Raw genomic sequence first — 8,914 nt, 5'->3', positions numbered from 1 at the left:
CTCATATTACATATATTTGGTGAAATTTGATATTTTTTTCCAAAAACATAGGGTCTGAGGAGGTCCGCCCGGCGTCTAAGACTAGGTTTCAGACTCTTAGATTCTACCTGGGTGTTACATACCATTTCGACAACATTTAGTTTGTTATATAATATTTAGACAACGTTCTGAATGTTATATATAACATTTTTTTTGATATCTAAAATTTGGACAACATTTTATTTTTTGCTACATAAAAATTAGACAATATTTTTTCATTATTTTATTTACCATCAAACAACGTTTCGTTTGTTCCCCTTACTTATGAAAAATAAGTTTTAAAAAAGGCAAAAAAAACTTTGTCCATTCTGAGTTTGAAGAAAGTAATTCAAATTCAAGGCTTATATGTTGCTTACCCTATTATAGGAGAAGTGAGGTCCATCAATCTTTCCTTCTTTACAAAGTTTTGTTAGAATTTGGCTTGGTTTCATTGGATCCCGCCATTTATTATATCCACACGGATCGTACTTTGTTGCTAGGCCGCAGGTAGCACGGTGCCGACTGTAAAACCGGTTTTCCAAATCCAGTCTTGTCTCCCCTGAACAAAATGGCGGTAATCATGCCTGTAAATGTAAAGTCATTTTGATCAGAAATAGTTTATTACTTGGAAAGGGACAGACTTGAATGTAAACAATAAAAAGTTTATTGATGTCGTTTCAAAGAAAGACATTTCACAAATAAACCCCAAAATTTTATTTTTAGGTTTGATATTCCAAAAGTTTTCATTGATAAGTTAAACTGTTTAGCTATTTTTTGTTTCAAACAATATTTACAAAACTTTCTGAAGCCTTATAGATACAAATATAAGTATGAATTTTCTAATCCTGTAACTATAACAAGTTTTCTTTGTCTAATTAAAAAAAAAAAATGTGAAATATGAAATGTCCAATCTAGGAAATGCCGGATTTACTACTTAAATGGAAAGTTTCTACACCAAATGTACGGTTTGTAAACTAAACCTTTTATCAAATTGCATCAATATAAGTTCTCAAAAAATGTCCAAAATTAAACAAATCATTTTTGCATTATTACTATGTTACCAATGAGATCATCTGAACCCAGCAAATCCCAATCATATAGTTGAACAGAAAGCATGGAGTCTTGCGGAAAGGAAGCTTCAATCTCGAAGCATCTAAGAAAGCAAATAAGCTATAAAGCTTGTATTCCAAAGCAACAAATAACATCTAGAAAATTTAATTTAAAGTCAAGTAAAATAAATGTAAAACTTTGCCTTAAAAGTCAAGCATACATAAGCATCTTAAGCAACAAAACACTATTTAGAAGCAAACAGCATTTTTTCCAGAGTCGAAAAAAGGCTATAGGGTACCAGGGTACCATGGTTAAATCTATATGTGAAGTTTTTAAATTGAGGATTATTTAAAGGGAAAAGGAATTCTAAAGAATTACTGACATGAGTTAACTTACTTTCCAAAAACTGGATTCAGCTGTTTCGAGATATAGTTTTCTTTGTCTAAAGAATTAATATACAAATCAAAACAATTTATTAATGAAAATCATAAATTTAGTTTCAGTAGAGACAAAATTATATGTTTTAGTCATAATCTTTTTGTTAATTATTTAAAACAAATTTTTTGAGCTGCAATAAATTCAAAAATCTTTAATAAATAAAAAATTCAAACATTTTTATAGCAGGAACACAGAAAAAACTGTGGAATATAAAGACAATATTTAAGTAATCTTATGTGTATCTGATGTAGTTATAAAATAAAAAGTTTTACCAATAGCTGGAGAATAAACTTATTTAGTAAAATTGGTCTGAGTACACTGCATTGCGTTTCATGTTTTAATTTGACGCTAACAGTCGTCGTTCTAAACCACAGTTTTACGAATCCCACTGTCGTATGATTATATGTATGTTGTATATTAATCCCTGAAACTCGTTTAGATCCCAGCTGCAGGACTAGATATGGGTCAGCTTTACCATTTATATCCATAGGATGAAGATCCTGGATAACAAGAATATAATCTTACAACTTCTATCAACGGACAGGGTTGCCACACATGATTTAATATTTCCGTTCAAAATTATATTTTTTTTTTGAAATTCCACAGGCAACGTTGGGCACTTCAGCAAGTTTTTAAGTATAATTCTGAGCATCCATAATTCTTCCCTGGGGTCATGTGAGGTCCTACACAACATTTGGACTTGATCGGTTCAGCCGTTTTGTCGTTGGACTAACGGACGGACAGCAGACAGACACAAACAAACAAAGTATATCAATTCCGAACTCTGAACAAACAAAGTATAAATTCCGAACAGTCGTCTCTGAAGCCTCATTCTATGTGGGTAACCCTGTATCTAATAGCAACAAATGGGCCTTTTGTAAAATGAAAATATTTGACTAGTTCATCTCACTGAAATCATAGTTTGAAATCTACAGCTTACTGAGAGGAATAGGAAATTAAAGGGAACACACATGTTTAGGGATATTTATGCAAAGTGTTATTTTTTTGGGCAACATTTTGGAAAATTGCAACACGAGTTACAAAGAAGATTATGTTTCCTTTGCTTTGACAATATAAACTCGAACTAACACTCGAATTGGCTCGTTGGATGGTAATCCTTGAAAGAACCCTTAACATCTTTCATTTAATCCTCAATAATTAAGAACAATTTTCATTTTTAAAATTTGATTTAAAGAAAGATTTCAAGAGAGAGGATTGAATGAGATGCCTGTTTGTGGATCGCCTCCCATGAGCGCATTATCGAACACATCCCTAGGGATCGGAAGCTTGTAGATCTTAATCGATCCCTGAAATAATATTAGGTCAAGAAATCTTTTAAAATTTTTTTTAATGCTTAATCTTTTTACATTTTACCCAATTCTAATGCTGCAATGGATTAATCAACTAAATCAATCAGCCTAAGTAGGAATGATTTTGATTTTAGCTGATACTTTAACATCCTATAAATCCAACCTTGAATTTTCCTACGACCCTATTCTCCTCCTCTAGCTCCTCCTCAGACTTCTTCCCCCTGTACAGGTCAAAGGTCTGCAGCCACTCGGAGAACCCCTCGTACTCAGACTGCGTCTCCAGCTCGTTCGGAAACACCTGTAAAATATAGAATTTAATAACGCGAAAATTTTATTTTGATAAAACGCGAATAATAGATTTTAAAAAGCGATAATAATTTTCAAGAATTTCGATTTTTTAAAGAAACAAATGCGAAAAAAATATGTTATAATGTTCAAGTGTAAATAAAAAAGTTTACAAAAATAGCTTTGTAATTTTGCAAAAAAAAACACTTTCCCGATAATATAGGTATTTTATAAACAAATAATTTCTTATTAAAAGCTCAAAAAAGTTGATTTAAAGTTAAACAAACATAAATTGGTATGCCAAACACAGTGCAAACTTTGATGATAAAAAACCAAGAGTTTTGCAGAAAAATGTATTTAAAAGTTTTATTATTTCTAACCTTGAGCAGAGCAACCTTAGATTTCTCTGGTCTGGTTTGGTGTCTTGGACTGAATTTACCCCAGGTCTTTGCTACATCAGCTACATGCTTCAGGGCACTCAACATATATATATTGATACAACCTCTGAGGCAGAATTTAAAGAGTTTGAACCACTTCACTGAACCTTCAATAACCAGTTCCAATTGAGCGCCGGCTCAAATCTCAAAACACTTATTAAATTTTCAGCTGAACCAACCATGTTTGAACCGCGACTAGACCTGGTTCAAATTCTTTAATTACGCCTCTAATTAGACATTTCAAACTTGAATTATTTGATCCAAACAGAATTCATAGTTTGAAATATCTAAGGTATTCACGATATTTTGTTGCAACTATAAAGGGATTAAACAAAAAAAGGAAAAATTAGGTTTTTATCAAATACTCAATTTCCGTTCTAAGTTTCAGTGAAGGAGCTAAGAATCTGTTAATTAAGTTTTAATCCATCTTATTCTAAAATTCCCGGCTCAGGTGTTCAAAATCAAATCAGGACAGTTTTTTAAACATAAAAAACCAATTCGTTAGAGGAACAAACTAATTTATACTTTTTTAAAACATTCAAGTGACTCTCCATGCAAAAATCTCAATGCCCGATTTACCAAGGAACTCTTAAAACCTTCATCAAAAATGTGAAAGATAACTGCTCTCACTGCCGGGGTTTTAATTATGTGAAATATTGCACGCTTTGGTTCGTTTTTAACTTTCGATAATATTTTTGTCAAAGTCAGCTCTTTTCAAAATTTGCCATATTATATTTTAAAAAATAGAATAGCAAACAAAAAAATCTATCGTTTTAACACGTTTTCTTGGCATAGATTTTTTCTCCAGGGCAAAAATTTGCCATTGTGTAAGAAAAGAAAAGGTTTAAAAAAAAAATTTTACCATGAGAGAAAATGCATATTCGAAAATTAATCAAAGAAATTAATGAAAACGAATAACAACACTAATTGCCCGCTTAATAGTTGAGTCTATTTTAAAATTTCAATATTCAGGAGTTAATTAATTTGAGCTAAAAACTTTAGAATGGTGGATATCGAGATTAATGATTGATCCTCTCTTTTTCTTAATATCGAGACTAACCTAATCTTGTACTTATATCCTAAAAAGTGTATAGATTTAACCAATCAGAGTCGTGTATAAGGAGCCGATAAATTTGAAATTATACGCGCCATTTAAGATTATATACAGAAACGGGAGGAACTCTCTAATTTTAAAAACCGGTTTTTGATTTTCTCTATTTTATCCAAGAAAGATAAGGGATATCTCATTCTAAAATTTCAGTTCTGTTTTATTTTTTTTTCTACCTGATAGATGATTTCTTTTTGGCCTTGTCTTCATGTTCTTCTGTAAGCTTAGTTTCTGCCAGACCTTCTCCATAATGCTTAGCTTTTCCTTCCTAATTATGGATACTTTCAAGTTAAATGTTTAACAGAGATTTATTTTTCATTTGGAACTTTTCCTCAAAAAAAGAGATTATATAAAAACACGATAAATTAATTAATTCTGTCACATTCCCAAAATTATATAAGATATATTGGATACATCTTTTATTTATATGTTTTCTTGCATTCCTGGTTTTTATAAGCTTTGCACGCTTTTTCCTTTCAAAATCATTTAACATTCCTTTTTTCTATAATCATAGATTTATTGATTTATTATAAAACTTACTTGATTTAATTTCACAGTAAACCTTTGATTTGATTTTGCTCACAAAATTCATTTACCTTATATTTCATATTCAAAAGCGGGCACAATTAATTTTTCATTACTTTTTTTATTACTTTTACAAATCTAAAACCTAATTTCATCCTTTTTCTATGGGTAAATATTTATCCCAGCCAACATTTACATTATTTCATATGTTTTGAAAAGAGAAGGATCAGGTTTTCTATGGGTAAATATTTATCCCAGCCAACATTTACATTATTTCACATGTTTTGAAAAGAGAAGGATCAGGTTTTCTATGGGTAAATATTTATCCCAGCCAACATTTAAATTATTTCATATGTTTTGAAAAGAGAAGGATCACGTTTTTCTTAAATTTTTTATTACATTTTCCACACACACGGTTTAAAACTCTCTCTAAAAGAACGATACAACTTGTATATTTTATGTTACAGGGTTACCATTAAAATATGAAACTTTAATGACTTCTTGGAACCCTTTGAACATGAAAATTTGAAGGTTAAATTTTTCCATTTTCTAAACCATAAATAAAACTTTATATAAATTAATTAAATTAAATGTGTAATTATTTCTATTCTGTACTATAATTTATTCAGGTATACGTTCATGAACTAATTTACATTTTTATTAAAAAGTTACAATAAAAGTGAAAAATCTCATGCAGCATGCTTTTTATACAATCTTATTTGAAGCATCAAAGTTAGTATTAATCTGATAGTACTATACCTCCAGGGTGGAGGGTGGATACTATACCTCCAGGGTGGAGGTTGGATACTATATCTCCAGGGTGGAGGGTGGATACAATACCTCCTGGGTGGAGGGTGATACAATACCTCCAGGGTGGAGGGTGGATACTATACCTCAAGGGTGGAGGGTGGATACTATAGCTCCAGGGTGGAGGGTGGATACTATACCTCCAGGGTGGAGGGTGGATACTATACCTCCAGGGTGGAGGGTGAATACTATACCTCCAGGGTGGAAAGAGTAAGGGTTGACGTAGATAATTTCTCTCTAGAGTCCAGTAAATGAGAAGTAGAGTCAGAAGTTTTTTTATTACGTTTCATCTGATAAAAGGCACATGCAGGCAGTAGAAAACAAGATATTCATGCAAAATACATTTAAATTATTGATTTAAAAAACTCTTCTCCTGAGACTCGTTTTCTTTTAGAAATATTAAATTATCAAAGTTAAGCAACATTTCAGATTTTTATCGTTATAAAAAGAATTTAACATGTTTAACCCTTCCTTACTCCAAAGACTAGATGTTGCAATAGCAGCGAGGTTTGGGGTAGATCTACACAGTTTTAATAATTAAAGAAACCAAACCAGATGTCTCTAGTGGTCAGCTGACATGATTCGGAAAATATTCTCTAAATCAATTTATGACAATAATGGTTTCCTTTTACCGCTTTTAAACGTTCATCCTCAATTTACCGGCAGGAAAATATTTTATCTATTAAACGTCGAAACCTTTCAAAATCATAAACTCCATATTTACACAGAAATGAATTTGATCCTCGTTTTCATATTTACAGATACAAAAGTAACAAATATATAAATTTTGTTAAAAATTATTGTCATATTTTAATGATTTATAATTAACATTCCGGACATATTTTGGTATAAATATATATATATATATATAAAAATATGTGATTTTAACCAAATAGATTATCAAGTACAATAGAGAGAAATGAACCAATTATACACAACGTCACAAGTGTCAAATATGAGACTCAAAGAAGTTCGTAGTAAGATTTCGATTCTACTGGAGACCACCGGAGGTATTTTATTTTTACTGGAGGGGTTTGAAAAAAGGGATTCAGTTATCCTTCCTAGGGGTTTATAATTCCACTGGAGGGATTCAGATATCCTTCCTGGGGGGTTATAATTCCACTGGAGGGATTCAGATATCTTTTCAGGGGGGTTATAATTCCACTGAAAAGATTCAGATATCTTTCCAGGGGGGTTATAATTCCACTGAAGGGATTCAGATATTCTTCCTAGGGGTTTATAATTCCATGAAGGATATCCGAATCCATCAGTAGAATAAAACAAACCCCCCAGTAAGGATATCTGAATCCCTCCAGTGGATTTATAAACCCTCTGGAAAAACCCTCCATTGGAATTATAAAACCCTAGGAAGGATATTTGAATCCCTCCAGTGGAATTACAAACCCCTAGGTAGGATATCTGAATCCATCCAGTGGAATTATAAGCCCCTAGAAAGGATAACTGAATCCCTCTAGTGGAATTATAAACCCCCTGGAAAGATATCTGAATCCCTCCAGTGGAGTTATATAAGTCGAGAATTAGGAAAAACCAATGACGTAGTACGGTCACTAGTACCTACTGTTCAAGGACGTAGTACCTACTGTACAAGGACGTAGTACCTACTGTACAAGGAAGCAAACTGATTTGACAGATTTATTTTTTCCTTCTCTTGTTTTATCTCAGGCATTATCTAGTAACAAACATGATGCAAACATTATCTAGCAACAAACATGATGCAAAAATTATCTAGTATCAAACATGATGCAAACATTATCTAGTATCAAACATGATGCAAACATTATCTAGTATCAAACATGATGCAAACATTATCTAGTAACAAACATGATGCAAACATTATCTAGCAACAAACATGATGCAAACATTATTTAGTAACAAACATGATGAAACATTATCTAGTAACAAAGATGATGCAAACATTATCTAGTAACAAACATGATGCAAACATTATTTAGCAACAAACATGATGCAAACATTATCTAGTAACAAACATGATGCAAACATTATCTAGCAACAAACATGATGCAAACATTATTAAGTAACAAACATGATGCAAACATTATCTAGTAACAAACATGATGCAAACATTATCTAGTAACAAACATGATGCAAACATTATCTAGCAACAAACATGATGCAAACATTATTTAGTAACAAACATGATGCAAACATTATCTAGTAACAAACATGATGCAAACATTATCTAGTAACAAACATGATGCAATCATTATCTAGTATCAAACATGATGCAAAAATTATCTAGTAACAAACATGATGCAAACATTATCTAGTAACAAACATGATGCAAACATTATCTAGTAACAAGCATGATAATTATTAAGAGGAAAACATTCTGTACAATGTAAACAAAACTATTTGTTTATAAAATACAACATGCAAACTATAATTAGACAGACCTGAATTTCAACCATATTAAAAGAAAATCTAAACTTCTTATTCCTTTATTCAAAATTAATGAATTTTCTTTTAAAAAAGTATTAAATGAGTTGAAATACAACCCTGGCTTGAGGTTTAAATAGAAGAAAACATGCAAGATAAAGAAAAATGAACTAAACCTACTTCAATTAGAGAATCTATAGAGGCAAAATATTTTGTCCACCAATCCATACTCTCCTCATCCTCATCCTAAATATATATATATTATAGTTTATGTTAAACTCATTTTTTTAATGAAAAGGAACAGCTTTTTCCACAAACTCAAATCTTCTATTTTATATGATTTGCAACTTGATGGTGTAAATCTTTTGATAGTTCAAACTTAGATGATTTGATCTGACAGGATTCGTAATATGAAATGTCTAAGTCCGATGAGATTGGGTTGCAAAGATTTAGACATTGGAAAATCAGAGTTTGTGGCAAAGAATTACTTCATTTTTAGATCTTTAATATCTTAAAAC

At 31.2% G+C, this 8,914-nt stretch overlaps 1 protein-coding gene across 1 annotated transcript in view; it reads right to left on the bottom strand.

Annotated features, from left to right (window-relative positions):
• Positions 1-395: 395 nt before the first annotated feature.
• The window catches only part of LOC111711628 (otoferlin), a gene marked incomplete at its 3' end in the record, with an annotated part of 74,158 nt that continues 65,639 nt past the window's right edge, over positions 396-8,914 (bottom strand). The window contains exons 42-51 of the mRNA XM_023486019.1: positions 8,577-8,642; positions 4,823-4,914; positions 3,482-3,578; positions 2,980-3,114; positions 2,735-2,813; positions 2,565-2,635; positions 1,931-2,006; positions 1,465-1,510; positions 1,080-1,171; positions 396-577 (exon numbers count right to left, since the gene is read on the bottom strand). Coding sequence (XP_023341787.1) covers positions 396-577; positions 1,080-1,171; positions 1,465-1,510; positions 1,931-2,006; positions 2,565-2,635; positions 2,735-2,813; positions 2,980-3,114; positions 3,482-3,578; positions 4,823-4,914; positions 8,577-8,642 — 936 coding nt within the window. The remainder of the gene's footprint in view (positions 578-1,079; positions 1,172-1,464; positions 1,511-1,930; positions 2,007-2,564; positions 2,636-2,734; positions 2,814-2,979; positions 3,115-3,481; positions 3,579-4,822; positions 4,915-8,576; positions 8,643-8,914) is intronic.

The sequence above is a fragment of the Eurytemora carolleeae genome, unplaced genomic scaffold (genome assembly GCF_000591075.1).
Source record: "Eurytemora carolleeae unplaced genomic scaffold, Eaff_2.0 scaffold1188, whole genome shotgun sequence".
Classification (NCBI taxonomy): domain Eukaryota; kingdom Metazoa; phylum Arthropoda; class Copepoda; order Calanoida; family Temoridae; genus Eurytemora; species Eurytemora carolleeae.
The sequence above is the reverse complement of the archived record's forward strand: the minus strand, read 5'-3'. Positions and strand labels throughout refer to the sequence as shown.